This window comes from Wyeomyia smithii, chromosome 3 (genome assembly GCF_029784165.1).
Source record: "Wyeomyia smithii strain HCP4-BCI-WySm-NY-G18 chromosome 3, ASM2978416v1, whole genome shotgun sequence".
Taxonomy (NCBI): Eukaryota; Metazoa; Arthropoda; class Insecta; order Diptera; family Culicidae; genus Wyeomyia; species Wyeomyia smithii.
In genome coordinates, this window is record NC_073696.1 from 10,617,442 (window position 1) to 10,643,343 (window position 25,902).

Consider the following 25,902-nt stretch of genomic DNA (forward strand, 5'->3'; position numbering starts at 1 on the left):
AACAAGTATTAAACTAACACTCCCGATATCCCTTCCTCTATTGATCTGCATTGGGCGTGGCCAGCTACGTTATTGACCAGTGAAAAGAAAAATCACCAGAAATTGTACACTGAAAATGGCTTGCTACTCCTAGGCACCATTTTGACGGTTCTTTGTGCAATTTCAGCTGATTCTGGTCAATCGCGGGCAACACACAGGCGATCAAATATGCTATGCTATGCTATGCTATGCTAAAAAAACCATTGCCATCTACTCAAATATTATTGTTACATAAAGCTTTACTGTTGAGATGTCCCTCTGCCAAACTTGTGATATTAACGCTTATCGTGCAAGTTCGTCATCAGCTGAGAAACCACCTTAAACACGGTTTTAAGGGACAAGTAATCAAATTCTGTTTTATTCATACACAGACTTCACAGCTAACTATTGAGTGTACAGGACAATTGCGGTGCTAGCGCTACGATCCTATTGACAACAACAGCCTTTCCTGGAAAAAACTCAAACCACCGACGGCTGGCTTGTTAGGCCAGCATCGTACCTCGAGACCGTCAGGGAGATTTGATTCGTTTTTATTACTACTCGCCAAATTCACGCTCGGTCTCCTTCCCCTTTTATATCAATTTAATCAATCCAACAGCATTCAAAATCAAGAATCGAGTTTCAGTTGCACAAAGTACGTTGAAAGTATAATTCGCTTTCCTTGTGTCCTAACTGCATGTATATAGTATTATGAACTCAATTTATTTGCTCATTTTTCTAGATTGGGCAACCAAGTATTATCTCTTTTAACGTTCATTTTCGTCACATTTTTTCCAAAAAATGAATCGTAAAAAACGTATACCATTGACTTTGAAGCAAAAATGTCGTATTATGTACTTGAGTAGTTGAGAAAGAAGAAAATTACTTAACCGCCGAAAGATTTTTTATAAAGTTACTAAATCGAGTATGATTAACTATGCCACTATGTTAATACTATGCCTCGCGTCCTTATGCCTCGCATCTATATGCTTAACGGAGTGTCATCCTCTGTGCTACCCCGACAGAGGGGATTAAGGCATTTTTTGATAACAAAGTTGAAAGCTGTTCTTACACTAAAAATTTGACGACCCATATATTTTGACACCAGCAGCCCAGAACGTTTGTATGTTGTCAAAATAAGGCAACTTTTCATTAGAGGAAGTGCCGGCTAAAGTACCTACTACTGAGGCAGCCCGCTACCGCACAAAGACAATTTCTTACTAAAGGAAGTGCCGCTGCATCAGCTGGCCCTGCTACTATCGATACCGATACCCGCTGCAACTGCTGTTGCTATCCGTTGCACTGCTGCTGCTGCTAAGTAAGGACTGTTGTAGTCGCTGTCTGGAACTACTGTGAGCAATTTCGGCTGAAACAGGCTCTTATATGAGCAAATAGTACATTCCGAATTACTAGGTCTATAATTCTGTCGACCATGCTTGGGAAAGCAATTATATAACCAAGGCCGGCGGTTCATGTGGGTAGTGTGGGTAGTAGTACCCATTCGGAAAATGTCTCTGTGGGTACTTACCCACTCCATTGCTTACTACCCACTCGGGAAAATAATGTGACGCCGGCCCTGTATATAACGACCAATCATAGGTCGATTTTGCGTTTTGACAAGGCTTGACAATTTTCACAAGTACAACAGTTTGAATAATAAAATTAAAATTTTCTGCATTTGGCAGGATTCTTAGAAAATTTTCCAATCGATTGCTACAAGAACGAAAGAAATCCATCGAAAACTAACCGATTTATTGGCGTTTGAAATTGACAATATTTTTCACTTTTTCCGGTTTTAGATTTCCATTTTACATTCCTATGTAACCGAACTTTCTGAGAAAAGTAGTTCTACGTCAAAAAAATGTTACAGTTTGTTGGGGACAAATTTCGTTGTTACAATTATTTTTAGCTCTTCTGGAAATTCCTAATTTTGGTGTATTCTGAAATTAAACCTTTAAAAAACGTGCTAAACTTTACGCTAGCTACCATACTATACTACAGAAAGATGGGGAACTTCATGAGGAAAAACTTTCTAATAGACATAAAAATCCTATCTTGAATTGTTGTTGAGCTATTCGAGATTTTTTATGGAAAGAATATTGTAAAATGTGACGTGGTTGCTCAGCGACATTGGCCCTGACACAAGTAAAAGAGATTTTTAAGGCTGTTCGCACCTACGCGAACTCTCATATGCAATTGTCAATTTATGTGTGGAAACAAAAGCAAAAATATTTCCCTCCTCCACTTTCGCAAGTAGAAACCAAACCAATATCAACAGAGTCGTCAGGGCCAATTAGATTGTTTGAATGTGTATCAAAATACATAGTAGGTGCTGCACATTAACCAGTATTTATCGTTTCTTAAATCCAGAACGATGTCGCCCAGATATAAAGTTATGAAAGGTATTTCAACAGGCGCTTCCCGGAAGAAATTAAGAAATAGTTAAGACACATCTTCCTTCCGAACAAGAGGTATTAAGCTTCTACCGGTTCCATCGTGAGAATAATAAGCAATCAATTCCAGAGAGTGCACCAGGGCTGGCAGGAGGAGACTTTAGTGAATTCGGGCCATCTACTAAGGACGAAAAGCATCAAGTTCTGTTAACCGTGGCTAAAACCCGTAAACATCAAAACAACTCGGTCAAGGCATCTGTTGTTCATTCCGCGTCGAACACTCGACAGAAACGGACGTGCAAAGTGGTCGTTCTATTACAATCCGGTCCGTGTGTACGAATAGCCAAACAAAAGAGTGTATTATTCGCGCTAAAGGCCAACTAGATTGTGAGTTGTGTCGATACGTTCTGTACCCGGCTCACAACTTTGGCTGTATTGGTGCAAAATACCAGCTGCAGTTTTGATCTGTGCACCGTGAATAGATCTTTTTAATCCAAGCCCATCAGTTGACAGTCGAGTCCGTGTCGCTGTGCTGAGTGATCTCACACCCGGCTCACTGCTGGTGGCTGTATTGGTGCTGCTGTACTGGTGCTGCTGGCTGCTTTGGGTGCAGCTTCGAACGATCGGACAACCACTGCTGGAAGGAAGAAGTAAAGAGGTACGTGTTCTTGTCGGCGCTAGTGCGCTAGTGCGCTACATTTAGCGCAATGGATATAGATCCCTCGCCTCCCGTGCCACCATCCCCGAACCCCCCTGACCCTGACCCTTCTGTTACCCCCTCCCCTGTTCATTCTCCAGTCCCCCCTCGCCCCAGGCTTTACCCGGACGGATCTCAACAGGGCAGCTATACTGTTTATTTTCGTCCAAAGGCAGGAGTGAATTCAAAGCGTTTAAACATACTGCAAATTGCTAAAGACCTGACGAAGGGGTACAAGGCCGTGACCGAAATTTCCAAGGTCCGACCTAACAAGCTCCGTGTCGTGGTCAGTGATCTGGCACAGGCCAATGCTATCGCTTGCTCTGAGCTCTTCACACGCGAGTATCGCGTCTACATACCCACACGAGACGTGGAGATCGACGGTGTCATAACCGATTCGAGTCTGTCTGTCGAGTGTATCCTAAAAAGCGCAACCGGTTGCTTCAAAAATACCGAAACACAGGCGAAGATTTTGGATTGTAAGCAATTGCGGTCCATGTCTCTCGTCGGCGGTAAAAAAGTTTACACTCCGTCAGACTCGTTTCGCGTCACGTTTGCCGGATCTGCACTCCCTAGCCACGTCTCGATCGACCGGGTTCGTCTGCCTGTGCGATTGTATGTACCCCGTGTTATGAATTGCACCAATTGCAAGCAGCTAGGCCACACAGCCGCCTACTGCTGCAATAAGGCACGATGTAGCAAGTGTGGGGAGACTCATGCGGAAGATTCTTGCAGTGTTAATGCTGAAAAATGTATTCACTGTGGGGAAAACCAGCATGAGCTCTCCACATGCCCGGTGTACATGCAGCGCAGAGATAAAATCAAGCGGTCACTTAAGGAGCGTTCAAAGCGTTCTTACGCTGAGATGCTGAAGAAGACCGTGACCACTTCTACCATAACATCGAACCCCTTTGATCTGTTGCCCTCTGATGAAACCGATTCTGACGATTCATCAGCGGGAACATCTTATGCCAATCCTGGGGAGTCTAGGAAGAGGAAAAATGTTTCTTCTCCTAAACTTCCCCGTAAAAGTCCTAAGATTTCCCAAAGTGTAATGAAAAGTACGAACAAACCAAACAGTGCTGCGGAAAAACCGAAGCAAACTCCTCCTGGGCTTGCAAATTTAAAGTCCCAGAAGGAGTTCCCAGCACTGCCAGGAACATCTAAAACCCCAGTTGTTCCCTTTGCACATCCAGTTGATGAAACAAACTCTGGATTAGTGAAATTATTTGACATTGTGGACTGGATTTTTGAAAATTTCAATGTACCCGATCCAATTAAAATTTTTCTTACAGCATTCCTCCCAACAGTTAGATCATTTTTGAAGCAGTTGACTGCCCAATGGCCCCTCCTTGCAGCGATTGTATCCTTCGATGCCTGATTCAACTGCGTATATGAAGGATTCTATCTCTGTCTTACAGTGGAATTGTAGAAGTATTTTACCAAAAATTGATTCGTTTAAAGTTTTGATAAATAAAAACAAATGCGATGCATTTTCCCTTTGTGAAACTTGGCTTACTTCAAATATTGATCTCAACTTCCATGATTTTAATATTATTCGCCTTGATCGAGACACCCCATATGGAGGAGTACTTTTAGGGATTAAAAAGTGCTATTCTTTCTATCGTATTAACCTCCCCTCGATTCCAGGCATCGAAGTTGTCGCATGTCAAATGACAATACAAGGTAAAGAGCTTTGTATTGCCTCAATATATATTCCTCCCAGAGCACAGGTTGGGCAACGGCTGCTCTTTGATTTAATAGAACTTCTTCCCTCGCCACGTTTGATTTTGGGAGACTTCAACTCTCATGGCGTGGCTTGGGGTTCCCCATACAATGATAACCGCTCCTCTTTAATCTATAACCTTTGCGATGACTTCGACATGACTATTTTAAACAACGGTGAAATGACACGTATCCCGAAACCTCCAGCGCGCCCAAGCGCTTTGGATCTATCCTTATGTTCGACGTCGCTACGGTTGGATTGCACATGGAAGGTAATCCTTGATCCTCACGGTAGCGACCATTTGCCTATTCTTATTTCAATTAATAACGGGTCAACTCGCATGCGACCAATTGACATTCCGTATGACCTCACACGGAATGTCGATTGGAAGTTATACGAGGAAATGATTTCAAAAGCGGTCGATTCAACATCATCCACCACTTGAAGAATACAACCTCCTCGCGGGCTTGATTCTCGACGCCGCGTTGCAAGCCCAAACAAAGAAATATCCCGGCGTAGCGATCAAAGAACGGCCTCCCACTCCGTGGTGGGACCAAGAGTGCTCCGATGTCTACACGCAAAGATCCGACGCGTATCTGACCTTCCGGGATACAGACGATGCCGACGACTTTAAACGTTATTCGGAGCTTGATACCAAGTTTAAAAGCTCGACTAAGGCAAAGAAACGCGGATATTGGCGTCGGTTCGTAAACGAGACGTCGAGGGAAACATCGATGAGCACTCTTTGGAACACAGCCCGAAGAATGCGGAATCGCGTAACGGTCAACGAAAGCGAGGAGTCTTCAAGTCGGTGGATATTTGATTTTGCCAGGAAAGTATGTCCGGACTCTGTTCCTGAGCAAAACATTGTTCGCGATGCGTCTCCGGGCCACGACGCGATTGAATCACCTTTTACGATGGCAGAATTTTCAGTTGCCCTCCTGTCCTGTAACAATAACGCGCCTGGGTTAGATAGAATCAAATTCAACTTGTTGAAGAATCTACCCGGCAATGCCAAGAGGCGCTTGTTGAACTTGTTCAATAAGTTCCTGGAGCAAAACATTGTACCGCAGGATTGGAGGCAAGTGAAGGTGATCGCCATCCAAAAACCAGGGAAACCAGCTTCTGATCACAACTCTTATAGGCCGATTGCAATGCTATCCTGTATCCGGAAATTGATGGAAAAAATGATACTCCGTCGTTTAGACCATTGGGTCGAATCAAATGGTCTACTATCAGATACTCAATTTGGCTTCCGCCGTGCCAAAGGGACGAATGATTGTCTTGCATTGCTTTCAACAGATATTCAGCTGGCGTATGCTCGCAAAGAACAAATGGCGTCTGCGTTCTTGGACATTAAGGGGGCTTTTGATTCCGTTTCTATTGACATTCTTTCGGGTAAACTTCACCGACAAGGATTTTCTCCAATTTTGAACAATTTTTTGCACAATTTGTTGTCCGAAAAGCACATGCATTTTACGCACGGCGATTTGGCAACTTTTCGCATTAGCTACATGGGTCTTCCCCAGGGCTCATGTTTAAGCCCCCTTCTTTACAACTTTTATGTAAATGACATCGACGAATGTCTGGCAAACTCATGCACGATAAGACAACTTGCAGACGACAGTGTAATCTCTGTTACAGGAGCCAAAGCTGCCGATTTGCAAGGACCATTGCAAGATACCTTGGACAATTTGTCTGCTTGGGCTTTACAGCTAGGTATCGAATTCTCTCCGGAGAAGACTGAGATAGTAGTTTTTTCTAGGAAGCATGAACCTGCTCAGCTTCAAACACAATTAATGGGTAAAACGATTTCTCAGGTTTTGGTACACAAATATCTTGGTGTCTGGTTCGACTCTAAAGGCACCTGGGGTTGTCACGTGAGGTATCTGATGAAAAAATGTCAACAAAGAGTGAACTTTCTTCGTACAATAACCGGACAATGGTGGGGAACCCACCCAGGAGACCTTATAAGGCTTTACCAAACAACGATATTGTCTGTTATTGAATACGGGTGTTTCTGCTTCCGCTCCGCAGCAAACACACATTTGATCAAACTGGAGCGAATACAATATTGTTGTTTGCGTATCGCCTTAGGTTGCATGCAGTCGACCCATACGATGAGTTTGGAGGTCTTAGCTGGAGTACTACCATTGAAAAACCGCTTCTGGAGCCTGTCTTCTCGTATTCTTATCAAATGTGAGGTCTTGAACCGTCCCGTGATTGAAAATTTTGAAAGGTTAATCGAACTTAATTCTCAAACCCGTTTTATGACATTGTATTTCAATCACATGTCCCAAAATATCAACCCTTCTTCGAATATTCCAAATCGTGTCGACTTATCAAATACTTCTGATTCTACTGTGTTTTTCGATACATCCATGATAGAAGAAACTCGTGGAATCCCGGATCATTTACGCGTGCAGCAGATCCCCAAAATTTTTTCCAATAAATATCGAAACATCAACTGGGACAATATGTACTACACTGACGGATCACTTCTTGATGGGTCCACTGGCTTCGGTATCTTCAATAACAATTTAACCGTCTCCCATAAGCTCGATAATCCTGCTTCTGTTTACGTCGCAGAATTAGCTGCAATTCAGTACACCCTAGGGATTATCGAAAAAATGCCCACGGACCATTATTTCATCTTTACGGACAGTCTCAGTTCCATTGAGGCTCTCCGATCGATGAAAGATGTTAAGCACTCTCCGTATTTCCTGGGGAAAATACGGGAACATCTGAGTGCTTTATCCGAAAAATCTACTCAGATTACCTTAGCGTGGGTCCCTTCTCACTGCTCGATACCGGGTAATGAGAAAGCGGACTTTTTGGCTAAGGTGGGCGCAACAAACGGTGATATTTATGAAAGACCAATTGCCTTTAATGAATTTTTCGCATTTGTACGTCAGAATACGATCATCAGTTGGCAAAATTCTTGGACCAAGGGGGAACTGGGAAGGTGGTTACATTCCATAATCCCCAAGGTATCGACGAACCCGTGGTTCAAGGGGTTGTATGTAGGTCGGGATTTCATTTGCGTGATGTCCCGGCTTATGTCCAATCACTATAGATTTGACGCGCATCTCCGTCGTGTTGGGCTCGGGGAGAGTGGTATCTGTGCCTGTGGTGAAGGTTATCACGACATAGAGCACGTTGTTTGGTCATGCCCTGTACACCGTGACGCCAGGTCTAGATTAGTAGCTTCCCTGCAGGCCGAAGGTAGGCAGCTGGCTGTTCCTGTTCGTGATGTCTTGGCGAGCCGTGACCTATCCTACATGTCCCTTATATACGTTTTCCTGAAATCCATCCACGCCCCAGTTTAGTCCTATCCCCTTCCGCCTACATCCAACCAAACGACAAGAACACGTTAAGACCCCGGATCCGGAAACAGCAACAAGACCCGCACGATACTCTCAGGCCGCGAGGGTGACAACCCAATATGCCAGTCCGTAATATCTTGGCCCAGCAGCGGAACATATTCAATATGCTGCTTACCTATGGCGATGGAAAACCATCAAACAACTATTCAGTGCTTTTCATGCAAAACATTCTAGCTTAAGTTAGATTTAGTTTCAGCTCGTAGTCGGCAGCGAGGATAAAAAATTTGCTTTTAGTTATTAAGATACTTTAGAAAGTAAGCTACCAGATATAATTGGCGCCGTTAAACATTGAATTGTATTTGTGCCGTGTCAAATAAACTATAGATGAGGAAAAAAAAAGGCATCTGTTGTTGGCTATTTGATTAATGTAAATAATAACACAGTGCAACAAAAATTTACTTTTTCTTCTGCCTTGGTGATAACCCCCCGCTTGCTCAGGGGGTGTTGGGTGTGGATATATAGTGCTAAGTATTGGAAACGAGCCCACAGCCAATCTGGTATTCACCACTCACTAGTACGTTCGCTTACAGCATACCCCAGGGCACGAACCATTAACAGGGGTGAACCAAATTCCAGTACGTGGCCCGTCGACTCCAACACGATCAAACCAAAACGACCCTTTTCATTTAAAAAAAACTAAACGAAGCAACTGAAACTCCGGCTGAGTTCGTAGAGCGGAATAAAAAGCTAGGTGAAAACTAAGGGAAATCTCGTGCTTAAAATAGACATAAATTATCTTCCATAACTAATTTATTTCCCTTCCCGACATAGTTTTACTTATATCTAAGTTACTTGAACTCCGGCTGACGCGTGGCTAAATTCCATTCCATTAATGCTGAGCACGAGTCGGCATCCCGAACATCGTGGCGGTTGGTGGCTTTGCACTCCTCTGCTCTGCAGCGCAGCCGGTCGTAATACCGGAGCAATGGCAACCCGCTCGCACCTCACGGTAACTGAATATGATGGCGGGTGTGCCACAAAATGGCGGTGTTTCGGCTTGAAGACCGTTAAAAGGCGGGATATATGCCTTTATCCCTTTTCAATGGAGGACGCCGCCTCGAAAGTATGTTTCTAGAAGCAAGAATAAAAGGCCCTTCGAGGACCTTTTTGTTTCCTTGTTTTACAAAATTCAGGTGTAGTTTTCCGTAAGACTTTTAACAATGCTACGCACTAGCACCACACTTTTTAACTTCTGACGATTCCGTTAATTCACACCCAGCGTACTAGACAATCGAAAATAAAATAATTATGCGCGCACTTCTTAGCGTTTAGCTGCTTTAGCCGAAAAAAAGCCCCCTTAGTATCGGTTCTTTGCCTTTTATGCGAGCTGTCATTTCAGAATCGGGAGTGTCACGAACACTCCCGAACTATAATAGACCTGCTCGGCGGGCTTCCCCTTCCTTTTGGAACACCCTGTGGAGCCGAATACCTTGGTCGCCTCTATCAGTGTCTCTGTGAGCGACCCCGTATGAGTGACCCCTCCGTCCTAGACGCTGTGCGCCAGACTTGGAGGGATATCACTTAACTTTGTTGACGTAGTGGTGGTAATACTAAGAAGCTTTCCTACATGTGTGACCCCTCCGTCCCGGACGTAAAACGTCAGACTTGGAGGGATATCACACATGTTGGTGTGCTCTGAATCCAGGGTAGGCTTTGGGAGGTAGGAGGTTCTAATCGAGCAAGTCTGGATGTAGTTATTATTGTGGCGGAGCCAACACCCACAATGTAACCAATGGTTACATTGGCTTCTTTGTATGATTTATCGATGTATTTTGACGCAAAATAAAAATTTCCCCGAGTATGAACACATTTCACTAAGGGGCAACAATTGCGCTATTTAAAATTTTTGAGAAATCGAAAATTTTCGATGTTTTTTCGATGGCGAAGACTTCTAGTTTCTGGAAACAGCTTAATGTAACCAAATATGAGTATTGCGGAAGCGTTACACCCAGAGGCCAGAAATCAACTTGTGACGCCATTGCAAATTTCTAGATAGTAGCTCCGATTTATGAAAAACAACCTAAAAGGGACAAACATTACCCAATGTTTTTAGGCACCGGGATAATGCTCGAAAGCCGAGGTGAACTCCATAGTTCACTTTGAAACCCGATTTTGCAGCTTCCGGTATCTGGAAAACATCCTAAAATTGTCACGTACAATCCAATAAAGGTATATTCACTCTTTGGGTTCTAGAATATTGATGTTATTTATATAAAGTAATAATTTAAGTATGTTTGAGACTAATTTTGTGAAAATCGGTTCAACCATTCTGGAAAAATTGAGTGAGCTCAAACAGTCTTTGGAATATGTTTCTTTTCATCCTTCTTTCATACATAACGGATAAAGTTATAATTACAATAAAATTCAATAGGGTCTTGTGGGGTAACTAGACCTTCAATACGACACTAAATTAAAAAAAATTGGTTCAGCTAATTCTAAGAAAAATGAGTGAGTTTGAAAGCCTCCGGAACACGTTTCTTTTAAAACTTTTGAACCACATGTTTAATAATTAGTTGAGGGTTTTCAAGTGAGCCCGTTCATTTGACACTAGTTTTGTTTCAATTGGCTATGTAGTTTCTGAGATGATGATGTTTCGTGATATTCACATTTTGAATCACGGTGCCTAAACTAAAAATTCGATTACAATGAAAATCATTAGGGTGTTATAAGGCCACTAGACCTTTTATTTGCAACTGATTTCGTGAAAATCGGTCTAACCATCTCTGAGAAAAGTGAGTGAGTTTAAGCAGGTTTTGGTACAAACTTTGAGTGATTTCACATTTTTATAAATCACGGCCAAAGTTACCAACCGATTACAATGAAATTCAATAGCAACCTATGGGACAACTAGATTTTTCGTTCGACTAAATTTGTTAAAATCGGTCCAGCCATCTCTGAGAAAAATGAGTGAGCTTAAACAGCTTCTGGAAAACATTTCTTTACATAACTTTTGAACCACATGTTTATTCATTATGAAATTTAAAAGTTAAGGGTTCTGGAGTTAGCCCATTTGTTTGACATCAGTTTTGTTAAAATCGGTTGTGTAATTTCTAAGATATTGATGTTTCGTGATTTTTACATTTTGATACATAACCTCTAAACTAAAAATTTGATTACAATGAAATTCAATAGCAATCTATGGGGCAACTTGATCTTTCATTTGCAATTAATTTCGTTGAAATCGGTATCTGAGAAAAGAGAGTGAGAAAAAAAAGTTGCAAATATACACACACATGCACACACTCACAAACACACAAACACACACACAAACACACACACAACACACAAACACATACACACAGACACACGCACACACACATACACACATACATACACACACATACACACATACATACACACACACGCAAACATACACATACACACAGACACACATACATACATACACACACACACACACACACACACACACACACACACACACATAAATAGTAATAAGAACTGGGTTCACCTATTCAAAATAAAATCATGTCTTAACCAAAAACCAAAACACAGTAGGCGATGGTCTTACGACGTTTTCGTTGATAAGTTGACTTGATGTTGCACACAGAAGATTATCATATATTTATTCTTTTCGTAATAAAACTTGAATAGTTCAACCACGATTCAAAATAGGATTTTTGTGTCTTTCAGGAAGTTTTTCCTCATAAAATTTCCTATCTTTCTGTGATATAGGATGGTTGCGAGCGTAAAGTTTAGCACGTTTTTCAAAGGTTTAAATTCAGCAAACACCAAAATTAAGAATTTTCAGAAAAGCTGAAAATTCTATAACAACGAAATTAGAGCCACAACAAGCCGTAATTTTTTTTTCTCTTAATTTGGACTCCGAGAGATGCGCAACAAATATATTTGGGTTCGGTTTTGCAGGAAAAATTTAATTTTTCCATAAAACTCAAATCAGCACTTCAACTAAATAATTTCCAGAGCTGTTGCCATACAAAAGTTTGTTTGTTACACCATCACCAATCATTTTCTGGTTGAGCCCGTAGACAATTTAACAAATCGTTATTTTGGGACACCCTAATGTTTTTTTTTCGTTTCTGGAACTTGTTGAGCAATATCATGAATAATGTCGTAATTTTTTTTTGAACTTAGAGAAAAAAATTAAAACAGTAATATTTTAAAAAATTATGGTTTGTTATCTACAATTTTGCCGAAGACATTATACCGATCAAACAAACCGTTTCGGTTCTAGAATATTTTTATCATTAATAGGCACTCGGCTTAGTAAATTTGACACACATTTCACCACAAAGTTATTTGTGTTAACGGGAAATTTAATTTGGGCCAGCGTATATTCATTCTGGAAGGGCCAAATTACTGTCTACAACTTTGCCGAAGACATTATAAAATCCAGAAAACCGTTGGTTTTTCGGAATTTTTTGTGGACTAGGTTTTTCTTACTTCACCACTAGAACTAGTAAAACTTACGTCGGACCAATCTTATTTGAGTAAGAAACGCGATGTGTTGACATCAAAAAGCTGTACAAAAGAGTAGGATTGCAAGCTCCCGATGCAAGGAGATACCTGGACTCGCTTTTCTTCTATCGATTAAACTATGCTTAAATTGTGAAATGACACAATTTTCAACTTTTCGACCTAACCTAATATAATGGGTTTTCGGTTGGCTTTGTTCTGTATGCAATGCTTTGAAATCATGAATGAAGCTCAAGCTAGAAGCTGCAATCACGTGTAATTTAACGTGCCGCTTGTTGGCTCTTTTCACCGCATGCGTAGTGAGAAGCAACCAGCGGAGGCAGTATCAACTGTCGCGAAACATGTTCGAATGTGTTTGCATCAAATCACGTAACAGATGACGCACGTGGAACTGGCGAGTGGGAGAGTTTTACGAGATAGTGAAACCGATACGCACGTTAAGTGCAAGGCTTCATAATTTAATTGCTAGAAATAAAACTTTGGATGTCTTTTTTATCAGTATTTCTCGTTTGGTTATTTGTTAGACATAAATAACAAGCATTGAAGACTAATTTGAAATTGATATTACTTCGAGTGCTATTTATATTTATATATTACATAACGATCGCGCTCAAACAGAAACTTGAAAATCATTTTCTGAATAAAGATGATCTCGACTGCACTGAGACTCAATGAATTTTTCATTTGGTTTTCTTTCAAGTCCCCAATTTAATATACTATGTAGAATTGAATGTTCATACAAGAAACAGTCGAGTCAAAGTGATTTCCAATTCAAATATTCTCGAGTAACGATCTACTTTTCGGTTACACAAGAAGACTCCTCGGTTGACTAGACTGGAGCAAACGCGAGGGTCGATTGAACTTTGCATCCCACAGTGACACCAGTTCCGCAACCACGAGCCCGTATTGAGATCCGTATCGAAAACGTGATAAAGTATTTAAAGAACAGGATACTGGATTCTCTCCTGATGATTATTGCATGATATTAATGTCAATATGGATGCTTTTTGGGCTTTGACCGTAAATGTATTCGTTTTTCAGAGGGTATCGTAAGTTTGGATCTAGCAATTATAATTCAATATCGGTTAACATATCGAGCAAACGAAAAACTAATATATTTAAAGCTCATAATGGTGATAATTCGAAAGTTTATATTGAAAGCTAACTCCGAAACCCACATTAATAGAATTGTTTCCTACTGTGTGGTAAGCACTTTCCAAAAAGACTGAAAAGCAAATTTATTGTCTAATATTGAACAATTGCGGCTAATTCAATCAGAAAATATCACTGCTCACCTTTCAAATTAGACAGTTCTAGCCGGGTAATCACCAACTGATCACGTGTACTCAATCAGTGATCGTTCGATGCTTTGTATCATACTGCCAGCTGGCGACGATCTTGTTTATTGTTTTTTTTTTCTATCTTGGTCGTTGCTAGTCTCGTCTCTTATGGTGAAAACTAATCGAATTGCATCCAATATCGAACATAGGTGAGGGTAGTAGTATATTTACGTCCAGCCGGCGACCGCAACTAAAACGCGTGTAGGAGAAACGTGACAGGTTCTCCACTAAGACGTACTCGTTCACAACACTTACTAATGACTGCCACTAAATCCATTACGCTCTAGTGAGGCATTGGGCCTCTCAAATGCACGCTGGCACATATACACTGTTGCACCGTAAGCAATTAACAATCGAAGCAATTTGATTTGTGCGCAAATATTACATGGAACCAAACAAATTTCTCACTATGTTTCTCTTCGTTTAGTTGACTGCACTCATTGCAAACATATTGTTTCATTCATATCGAACTGTAATTTAATCCTAGTTTTTACCTACACTAGAAAGTCTTATTCTGTCATCAGTAATTCAACTGTCTGCAGCACTTATGTTCAATTTATGAATTTCACTCTGTAGTGAAGAAGCCATCGATTCGTTTCTTCCTCATGTAATTATGGTATAGGATTTCCAAAAAGAAAGAAGTAATCCCCTAAAATCACCGCGCGCACTATTTGTCGCACCGAACTGAAAACACTCCCGCTTCGACTCGCGTCCAGACCTGGAATGGCAGGCAGACGAGTCGAATAGAGAATAGTAACCGGCTCGGAGTTGCGATAGCTTTTTTCCGCTTCGCCGTGTCGGCTCCTGGCGGTGACAGCCTGCAGCGATCCTATAGGTACATATTGAATACCGGCTTTCATACCTTCTGCCACCCACCACAGCACCACCCACCTGCCAATCACTCGTCTGGAATGGAAGGGTCTGGTGATTGGTGCAGCAGCTGGAGGTGCGCGACTACTGTTACAAAGTTTGCAATGCTGTTGTTATCGCAGTGCTACTACGAATACTGACATATTACAGTACAGTATACTAACGTTTAGTTGTTGTTGTTATATCGAATGATCGTATAATGTACCGCTATTTAGCCGGGGTACAAACAAACTGAGCCGAAAAACATTACTTCCAGCGACTGGCACTCAGAGTTAAGCCATTCACAAACTGATCTGCGATTTTATCGTACGAATTGGATCTGAATATGTATTTTAATGAAATAAAAAAGCAAAGCCTTGGTGCTACATTTCGATTCGGAACTTGACCTTCTGTTTGTTCGTACACAGATTTCGCAGCCAACTGTTAGGTGTACAGACAATAGCGGGGCTAGCGCTACGATCCTACTGACACTAACAGTCTCTCCCGAGCCGGGACTCGAACATACGACGACTGGCTTGTTAGGCCAGCATTGTACTTCGAGACCATCTGGGAGATATATTAATGTAATAAATACCCAAAAATCATCAAATATTATCGAAATACTTAGATTCTATCTCCGACATCCATAAGCTTAACGTTTGCGGTAAAAAAATGGACTTTTTCAAATGGTGATGAAAAAACTAAGACAGATAATTGAGTTGGATGAATTTCCCATGGAAGGTAATCATGTTAGCTTCCCCGCAAAAAAATATTACGTCCTTGCGTGCGTCCTTCCGGCAGTTAACCGGAACATTCGCCATGGCGGACGAAAACATGCGTGTAGGCATGTTTTTAAGCTTTTTCTTCGTTTTTATATGATTTCCTCCTCCGTTTTCGCGACAAAATTGTTGGAAAAGATCTTGCGCTTCAAGTTTGCCCAGAAATTCTCGATGGGATGCAGCTGGGGGACCTTGGGTGGATTCACCGACTTCTGTACCACATATATATTCAGCCGCTCCATCTCCTTCAACGATCGCTTCGAGTAGTGGGCCGACGCCAAATCTGGCCAGAACACCGTGTCTTCGCCCTTATGGTATTTCTTGATGAACGATGCAACTTATGGAAGCCACTTCGTATGATAAATTTTCCCGTTCACGGCCAGCCCGGAGCGAAAGAAGAGCGGCTTCGACATCCCCTTCTCGCTGAGTGTCGGCCATAGTAGCACTTTCTTGGGGAACTTGGTGTGTGAAATAAATTTCACTTCGGAGCTCACTTCCTTCGTGGGAGAAGTGAAATACGAAGTACCCTGCCAGTCGTTGCCATCCATCACCACTGCCACGTCGCGATTCGCCGAGAAAATCGACTTGACCATCTTATTCAGGCGCTGTCGCTGCGTCATTGCCTGCAGCTCCGAGATCAGTGGACGGGACCACCGCTTCCTGACATGTATGCTCATGTTCTCCAGATACTTTTTCACTGTTTCATTGCATGCACCAAACTCCCGGCCAAGTGCACGCAGCGATTTAGCCACTTTTCCCTCGGTCTTCCTCTTCAGCATCCTTTGAAGCTTCTTGTCGCTCAGGATCGTTGGCCGTCCGAAACCGGGCTTTCTATCGATGCTCTGATCATTATGCAAAAGTGTCATGATGTTGTAGATGCCGGAACGGGCATACCTGGCGTCCACAAAGTGCCGCACGATGTCCGTTTTTGACGCGGCGGGGTATCGTTCTTTGAACGCGCACACTTCTGAACGGAGTAGCTTCACTTTTTTTTTGTCATCACAGTTAGAGTTTGACTGATAGAGCTGTCAAATTTGTTTTGCTAACTCATGGGTTACTATGATTGATGATGCATGAGTAGTTTCGTGAGTGCGATTAAAGGTAAACCCATGAAAAATCGGCAATTTTTGTCCATTTTTTTTACCGCAAACGTTGAAATTGTTTTCTGTTCCGTATAATTGGTTATCTTATAACGTATGCGTTAAAAAAAATCCTTTTTTGGGATGGTGGTAAAAAAAATTACTAAGACAGATAACTGAGTTTGATAACTTTCCCATGGAAGGTAATTATATTAGCTCACTCGCAACAAAATGCTACGCCTTGCGTTCAGCCTTCCGGCAGTTAACCGGTACATTCGCCATGGCGGACGAAAACATACGTGTAGGCATATTTTTGACGTAGAACTACGTTTTACTTTAGCATACCACACAGGGATGCAAACTGAAAAACTGGGACGAAATATGTCCCTTTTCAAATGCTTATAGGTCGGTTGGTTTTCAACCTATTTTCTTCATTCTTGCAGCAATCGATTGGAAAATAATACACGCATCTGCCCAAATGCAGAAAAATGTTGTTTGAATCTACGAACTATTGTACTATTGAAAATTGTCAAGCCTTGTTGAAATAAAAATAACGTCCTCTGATTGGTCGCTTGCTTGCTGTGTGTGTATGGTATGGTATCATGTGTGTATGTGTGTATGTGTATGATATAGTATGATGTGTGTATGGTGTAATGATATGGTATGATGTGTGTGTGTCTATGATATGGTATGATTTGTGTGTGTGTGCTGTGTATGGTTTTTAACTCGGCACGATCTGCTAACTGCTGAATCCGGTTCACGAAATTCACAACCCTTCATTAGTAGACATTATAACTCATTACCCAAGTAAAAATATTGGTTTTATCAAAGTTTTATAGCGCTCAATACAGCCAAAAAAGTGCCATAAAACTTTGATAAAAACAGTTGTGTTACTAGGGTAATGAAACACTCAATGCATTTGTTAATAGTGTACGTAGTTCTACGTCATTTATGCGGTCGTGTCTTGGATACAACCTCCTACTTTTTTAATTCTTTCTTCGTTTTATTTATCAATTCCTTCTCAGTTTTTGCAGCAAAATTGTTGGAATAGATCTTACGCTTCAGGCTTGCCCAGAAATCCTCGATGTGACGCAACTCGAGGACGTTGGGCCAGTTCGGAGCGAAAGAAGAGCAGCTTTGACCTCCCCTTTGGAGCTTCTTGCCGCCCAGGGTCGTCGGCCGTCTGGAACCGGGCTTTCTTTCAATGCGCTGATTGTTGTTCAATAGTACCAAGATGTTGTAGATGCCGGTACGGGCGTATTCGATGGTCACGAACTGCTGCACGCTGTCCATTTTCGACGCGACAGGATACCGTTCTTTGAACGCGCGAACATATTATTGGAATAGCTTCACTGTTTTCGCCATCACGGTTAGAGTTCGACTGATAGAGCTATCCAATTTTTTCTGCTGACTCATTGGTCAATATGATTGATGCTGCATGCGTAGTTTCGTCAGTGGAGTAAAGGTAAACCCATGAAAACTCGGCAATTTGTGTCCATTTTTCAGCGTTTACTGTGAATCAATTGCAATTTCGGTGTCTAGCACAGTCTGCTGCAGAAAATTTTTTAAGCATTACTTTAAACTGTTCAACTGTTATTTTCACATCCACTTATTAGTTTAAAACTTTCAAAGTAGAAAATTGGCTCGATACTAAGTCAAACTATCATGAAAAGGTAGATAGAACCAGCATTACTCACACATGGAACGGGAAAAACCCAAATTAATCCACCTAGGGGTGAGACTCAGCCTTTCTTATTTGTTTGAATAGATTTACACGAACACTTCAATTTCACGGATAGAAAAAGATAGTGATTGAAACAAACATTTTTATAGTTGAAATTTATAACTTTTTCATTGTTAACTCAACCCCAAAATTTATTGTTGTAATAAAATCTCTCAATTGCAACAATACTCCTGCATATTTGAAATTATCATCAAACTTCTAGTGTCATTCGTTTCATCATGGCGTCCGAAGAGGCAAACGAGGAGATCTTTGCGAATTATATGGTAGACGGAGGATTAATGGTATTATTAAAACCATTCTATGAAAGTTTAAAGGTAAGTATTTTCATGGAGAATCTAATTAAATTATTGTAATGCATTTTTGTTTTCTTCAGCCAGCAGCTATGATGTGGGATCTCTGAAAATAATCGTACGAGAAGAAACAAGAGCTGTGTTGCAGCCACTTTTGTTGGCTGATACAAATTCGTCAAATGAACAACTCTGACCCTCCAAGTATAAATAATAATTACAATATATAAACATGGTTTAAGAAATAACATATGGCAATAAATTATATAAATAAAAATAACAGTATAAAATGGTTGAACCAATTTTTTTGAATCTATTGATTTAACAAGCATCAGTTGATTTAACGATCATTGTAGTTGAATTTACAAAACCGGTGACGAGCTGTCAAAATCTAATAACAAAGTATAGTTGTTTCAACCATAAATTTGGTTTGGGTCAAGCACATTATATAGTTGATTCAACTGAAGACAATTATTGCATCAATCATGACAATGGATTATACAAAAATCAATGCAAAATTATAGTTGGTTCGACCCTTATTATTATAGCTTTGCCTACTTATTTTTCTCCGTGTGGTTGAAGAAAAAAATGCACCTTGATAATTTCTTTATTTTTCACTCTAAATAACGATTTTCTGATAGCCAAAAGCACAGTTATACCGAACATTTTAAACATAACATTCACACACATATATACAACCATACAGCATACATTAACAACACGTACACATGCAAATAACATGAAATATAATATATGACGCGGATTTTTTTTTAAGATCTACAAAAATGAGGGCTTCGAAATTATTTATTTTTGTTCTGTGTAATCAATGGACGTTCCCTAATTGATTAAAAAACTAGAGGAGAAATTAAAAAAAAATTGAAATAAATTAAAGAGAACTAAGAAATGAATAAGAAAATAAAAAAATATCAAACAATGAATATTAAAAATACATCAGAAAGAATAGATAAAAATTAAAAAAAAAATTAAAAACACATTTTGAAATATATTTTAAAAGTAAGTGCAAATAAATAAAAAATAAAATAAAAAAATATATAAAACTATATAAAAAAATTTGAAAAATTAGAAAATAAATCTAGTTCACGTCTAGGATTAAAAGTTAGCAAATAAATAATTACTGATCAACGTTTTTTTTACGTTTGACTGCATCAACATAAAACATAATTACAACAGATAGTAGCTTCCGGTTTTTGGAAACAGCATAAAAAGACAAACACTACCAAAGGAACCGGGTAGTTCTCAGAGGCCGAGAGTATACTCCATTTTGAAACCCGATTTCGCGACTTCTGGCTCCTGAAATCATCCTTAAATTGCCAAATACAATCCAAAAAGATAAATTATTTTTTGCGTTTTAGAATATTGAAGTTGTGTTTAAAGTAGGGTTACCATTCGGTCGGGGTTAAAAATCAGGACAAATTTTTCCGGTACAAATTTGATATGGGGTGTTTTCTTTGTTTGAGGTATCAATAAACGAAACACGTAATTTGAGATTTACACTTCAAAATACGCCGAAACACTCATTTATTTATTTGCAGTATTTCTCGGACGATCCAATTTTGCCACTTTGATTCATTGGGCGTTAGAAGATACCTAAAACATGAGGCACACGTAAACGGTTTTAAATTGAGTCCTAAAGTTTTACACGGTTTTCTTCTTTTTATACTTCAGTTGAAAGAATGCAATTTTTTTAGCAAAACGTGGCTTTAAAAAATTTTTTATCGTTATCCTTCGATTTTCAAATGAAGAATAACAAACTGCTCGAAATACCTTAAATGACAGTTCTCCCATATACTGTACGTGTGCGAAATGTCATTTAAGTCATTTAGAGCAGGTTTTTATTCTACATTAAAAAATCGAAGGAAAACGATAAACATTTTTTTAAAAACCACGTTTTGCTCAGAAAACGCGGCTTTTTCAAATGATATATAAAAAGTGGTATCCAGCTTTTTACGCGCCTTAATGACGGACGCTAAAATGCAAAGTTCGTATTAAATCATCCACCCTTTTGACAACTCTGCTCACGTCATTTTGAAGTCTTCACGTATTTTTTCAAAAGAGAAATAAATTTGACAACATTTGTGTTGCCAATACCTCAGAAATCCCAAAACTGACGTAAGTAGAGAGGTTCGCATATTACGAACACGCATTATAGCGACCGCCATCATGGTGCGTAAAAAGCTGGATAGCTTTTGGACCCAAAAGTCAGATAGTTGAGGGTTGCAACGACTAGACAATTTCTCTCGTCAAAATTCAACCGAAGAAAAAAAATCGTTCGAAATAAGTCCGTTTCGTTCCGGAGTCGAAGTAAAAGTACTGAACAATTTTTAACATTTCTGAACATCCGGCATAATTCAGAAAAATCAGGACAAATGCTAAAATATGAAAAATAAATCAGGACGCTCCAAATGGGTCTCGAAATCAGGATATGTCCTGCTAAATCAGGACGGATGGTATCCCTAGTTTAAAGTAATAATTGTAAGGTGAAATTTGACGTGATAATTGTGCTACAGAACATAGCAAAATAACAAATAAACCCTAATTTTGAACACTTTGATCACGGGCAATACCGGGAACGTGCAAATAGAACAATACCAAATTTGAATTATGTTAAGACTACATATTTTGATCAATCGATTTCGTTTCTTTCCATAATGTTTGAACCACCTATCAAATTGCTATGAAATTTGTTACTTGTGAGTTTGAGAGACAACCCGTAGTTATGTTTAAATAAGTAGTGTAACCTGTGATACAATAGATTTCTGTTGGGTTTACAATCTTATACGTTACGACTGAAATAGAAGTCCGATTATTATTAAATGAAATGGCAACCTATAGAGCAGTCAAGCCTTCCATTTGACATTAAGATTGTTGAAATTAGTCCAGCCATCTTTGGGACAACGAGTGAATTTGAAAAGGCATTGGAGCACGTTTCTTTTCACAACTTTAAAACCACATGTCCAATCATTATAAAATTTATTAGTTAAACCTTAACTAGCCGGTCCATTTGATATAAATATTGTTCAAATCGTTTGTGTAGTTTCTGAGATTTGGAAAATATACCCAAGGGGTACGCGGACAAAAAAAAAAATTGAGAACCGCTGCTCTACGCTATAACTTTATGGTGAAACTAAACGGTGGCTTTTTTACATACAATTTCGAGGTTAGATTTCTTTTCGCTTGACGATTTTGAACATTAAAATCTCAGCTTCCAAGTTTCTCACACGTAATTTTAATTAGTTTTCGAGAAAATTATCCTGCAAAATTCAAGCCAAATTCGACGGAGTTTCACCATATATATTTCTAATACGATATAATCATTACTGGTTTTGTTAAATACTCATTTCCTTTACCTATTCGTTAAGGCTCTCTACCATTTTTTCAACAGTTTTCGAATTTAGAATCAGTTTTCCTTTGGGGCCGGCCACATACCACGTAGACAGATTTTTGACGATTTTTACCTCACTATAGTGCTATATTTATTAGCGTTCGAATAAAAGCGTGAAGAAATTTTAAAAAATCCCACTCATAAATGACTCTTGAGCACATCTAGTGTTTTCTTCACCGCATCACCATGTTCCTGTTTTTTCAAATCCGACCGATTCACCACATTCGCGATAAGAAAATTATTCAATTTTAATATATTTGCAACGTTTCTTCAGTTTTCTTTTTCATGTAGAATACTTTGCTCTGGTTTTTCAATTGTTGCACTTAGTAACAATTCAGATTCAGCATACTCCCGGTGTCTTCTACCTTACCGGCGACAGATACATTACGTATCGTATGTTCGCTCAGATGCCCAATTTTGTTTCACGTTGCGAAACAACGTGAAAATGTTAAATAAAGCTCTCACACGCTGATGAGCACATTCCACGAAATCCACCAAATCGTGGGCAGACGTGGCACGGCGTGGGTTATGTGTCTACATTGTGTCTACCGTGATATGAACAAATTTAATTAAAATACAATTTCTTTTTAGAATTAAACTGACTTAATCAAACAAGTATGAATTATCCGATAAAAATTATTTTTTTTATTTTAGTTTAGCAATAAAGTAATATTAAATAGATAATACGACATCCATTACAACCGACTCTTTTGTTTTTTCATCTACCTTCTTCCCTTGGTCTCACTTGAAGTGAAGATCTTTCCTGACTGTCTTTAATGGTTGCACTGTTGGAGCTACCATGTTAAGCAAACAAGGTGCATCCAGGAGGAGAAGAGTAAAACAACGTTTTTATAACCTGTATTTTAGAATATAACCATCCACCGGTGACCACCTGACACCTCACTCGCACTTGTTCTTCACGGTAATCATTATTTGATTCGTCTGATGTATCAGGTACAGAGCACTCACAAAAACAGCGTTTGCTCTAGAAACGAGGAAATGAAACATTAAGAATGTCGTCTAATAAAAAACGGAAAAAAACTTACTCTCCTTCCTTGAAGTACTCCTTCAGGGTCGTGCTGAATTTCTTGGAAAACTTGACAAACTCCTTCTTGCGCTGCTCTACCGCCTGCTTCCCGGAGGAACCCGGGATAAAACCGACCACCTCGTTCACCGCATCCAAAAGCTTTTTGATGGCACTGGCGATTTCTCTGCGAATAATGAGATTCGGTAATGTTTATCAACCACCCTTCGAACGTTCGAACACTTACTTAATAGTTTCCAGGAATGTCTTTCTGTCGGTAATTTCGTCTGGAATGCGGCTTAGAATTCGCTTCAGCGCCGAAGACTTTTTGTTAAGCTCTTGAAATGCGTCTTCCGTTCGGTTTAGGCGATATTCAATTACTGGCAAAGAATAATTACATCAGTCACATTCTAAGTTCTATTAATAACCTAATCCAATCGATACTCACAATCGCTATCAGTTGCCGCACCCTGCAGTCTAAGAATGCTTTCGTTCATGTTGACGTTGATGTCACCTTTCTTGATGATACCCATGACCAAATCGAACGTTAGACCAGGATGTGTTTGCTCGGCCTTCGTCAAGGCTGCCCTTAGTGTCTGCGAAGCGACAACATCACGGCGCTCCAGCTAGAATTTAGAAGGGGAAACAAAAACTCTTTCATAATCAAATGGCTTATTTGATTATTTCAGTGCACACATCAAACATCGATGCAGCCTAAACCAAAATAATATCCAGCTGCACAGAGAAACTGGAAAATCCACTTTTTCCGCATTTCCCTCCTGTACCAATCGATTAGTACTTATATCAGGCTATTGCAAAACGATCAACTCATAAGTGCCACAGCGAATGGAAGCTGGCTAAACTGCTTTTTCTTCCGGGAGCGGGTTTTCTAGCTCCACCTCCACCTTCACTTTCCCGGATGCACTCACCTGTGACAGGATTGGACGTATCAGAATTGGCAGCACCAAGGAAGTGACCACTGGAGTATCATCTCCCATTGTCATTGCTCGCGATAAAACGTTTCCAAGATGCCTAGCTATGAACAAAACCCGCGCACCGTAAAATCTGAACAACTCCGCGATCACCAGCTAATTTGGCCTTACTATCCTCTGAACGGATGTGTTTGGAAATATCTACGTTCACAATGATTCACCAGCAGCAGTAGCAAAGATGCAGCACCAATTTACACATCAGCAGAGCATCCCCAAAAGAGGGGATGGAATACGCGTTTGTAAATATTGAACGGGCTAGCGAAACATTAATACAAAACAGGAATGATTTCCCAGTAGGAAATTGAATTGTGAAACAACGTCGAGAGTTGATTTGTCGCAGGAAAACTGCTGTGCGCACGAAAAACTGAAATTAGGTTCACGACGGGGCTCACGTAAATATTTTTATTTGACACATCACTTTTTTTTCACTGCTCGGATTTGCATCATTTGCATCAGCTGACAGCTGTCAAGTGAACGTGAACTGCGTTAGAGATGTGCGGTGTTGAGAACAGTGTTGCTGTTATGGAATTGGGTTGATTGTGATATAGACCATTTTACGAAGTGACTATATCACGGAATCTGCTGAGGTTGATGTTGTCTTTTCATAGGTCTGCATCGAGTATGTAATTTACTATTAAGGAGTAATCCAATTAGAAAAAAAAGAGTCGGTTAACATAAACAATTTTTTCAAGTGTTTGCAATGAGATTAGTTAAATTACTTCTCTAGTAAAATTACTTCTCTTGCGTTTAAAAACTTTTTCAAATAAAATCATAGTTATTTGATATTATTTAGCATTTAACTTTAAGAGACACATAAAAGGTAAGGGTTTTGCCTTTCCTGAAACCAAAGTTCTTTTGTTCAAATTTTAATTAGAACTAACTTCAGCAAAAGAAACAACTATAATTTGTCATTGGAAAAAAATCTTACCGCTTTTTTTGCACTTTTATTCATAAAAATGCCATAATGATCTTTTAGACTTTTATTTGATCTATCTTAATTTGAGCAAAATTGATACACACTGATTTCAGGTGTAGTGAAAAACAGTAGTTCAAAAAACAAATATCAAAATTGGGTTGTTTAGCTACTCATGGATTTCTGATTTTTATATCCGGAGTGATTTGCGATAAGGGCGCAACTGGCTAAAGATAAACATTGAGGAATATCAGTTTGAAAATTTGCAAGTACATTTTCAAATCGTAATTTCAAAGGAAGAGACTAACATTAACATCAATACCAAAAATCCATCAATACCAATACTACATTAAATTTGTGCGTTAATGGCTTAAATCTTCTAACCTTTTCCTAATGAGCCTTAAAGCATTCTGACAACGAGATACGCCCATCTTTCTTTCGCCTTGTTTTTATTTTTTCTTCAGTTGCGTCCAATGAGCATAAAAGAGAGGTGAGGAGGAGAGTGAATTTTTCTAGTATTAGTAAATGCTTCAAATGTAAACAACTAGACGAACTCAATGGGAAAGCCAAATAGCTACGTCACTATTTGGCATCAACTATTGGCGCAGGGGGGCGAGCAGAGGAACGCGTGCAAGTGTTAGTAAGTTTCCTCCTCACCTCTCTTTTATACTCATTGAGTTGCGCCGAGCTAGCTGGCATCTCTATCTTATTTGCTTTGCTCCGTTAGGAGCTAACATCACTGCGGATCCGCAATTTGCGGGCCCCATTGACAGATGCTATGTTATGCGTATGAAAAGTGGCGGTGATATGCTATCTC

The 25,902-nt window shown here is 39.8% G+C and overlaps 2 protein-coding genes and 1 long non-coding RNA gene across 5 annotated transcripts in view; 1 reads left to right on the forward strand and 2 right to left on the reverse strand.

Moving 5' to 3' along the window:
• The window catches only part of LOC129727747 (protein timeless), a 59,545-nt gene extending 44,785 nt beyond the window's left edge, over window positions 1-14,760 (reverse strand). The window contains exon 1 of one of the 3 annotated variants that reach the window (XM_055685878.1): window positions 13,971-14,760. The gene's annotated coding sequence lies outside the window, so the exon portion shown is untranslated. The remainder of the gene's footprint in view (window positions 1-13,970) is intronic. The other 2 variants (XM_055685876.1, XM_055685877.1) reach the window with 2 other exon arrangements.
• A 1,097-nt stretch (window positions 14,761-15,857) lies between these two features.
• LOC129727748 (uncharacterized) lies at window positions 15,858-19,654 on the forward strand. The gene is made up of 3 exons (XR_008728587.1): window positions 15,858-18,187; window positions 18,669-18,780; window positions 18,840-19,654. It is a non-coding gene; the product is annotated as an uncharacterized LOC129727748 (long non-coding RNA).
• Window positions 19,655-22,778: 3,124 nt separating this feature from the next.
• Window positions 22,779-24,613, reverse strand: LOC129727736 (programmed cell death protein 10). Its single transcript, XM_055685847.1, has 5 exons — window positions 24,110-24,613; window positions 23,629-23,806; window positions 23,428-23,560; window positions 23,203-23,367; window positions 22,779-23,141 (listed from the first exon to the last, which is right to left on the reverse strand). The coding sequence occupies exons 1-5, from the start codon at window positions 24,182-24,184 to the stop codon at window positions 23,057-23,059; spliced, it is 636 nt and encodes a 211-aa protein (XP_055541822.1). The 5' UTR covers window positions 24,185-24,613; the 3' UTR covers window positions 22,779-23,056.
• Between the last annotated feature and the right edge of the window lie 1,289 nt (window positions 24,614-25,902).

Coding starts and splice junctions, on each gene's coding strand:
- LOC129727736 (XM_055685847.1), bottom strand. CDS start 24,184: ATGACAATGGGAGATGATACTCCAGTGGTCACTTCCTTGGTGCTGCCA. Junction 23,807..24,109: donor TACGTCCAATCCTGTCACAG/GTGAGTGCATCC, acceptor TCTAAATTCTAG/CTGGAGCGCCGTGATGTTGT. Junction 23,142..23,202: donor GAGTACTTCAAGGAAGGAGA/GTAAGTTTTTTT, acceptor CCTCGTTTCTAG/AGCAAACGCTGTTTTTGTGA.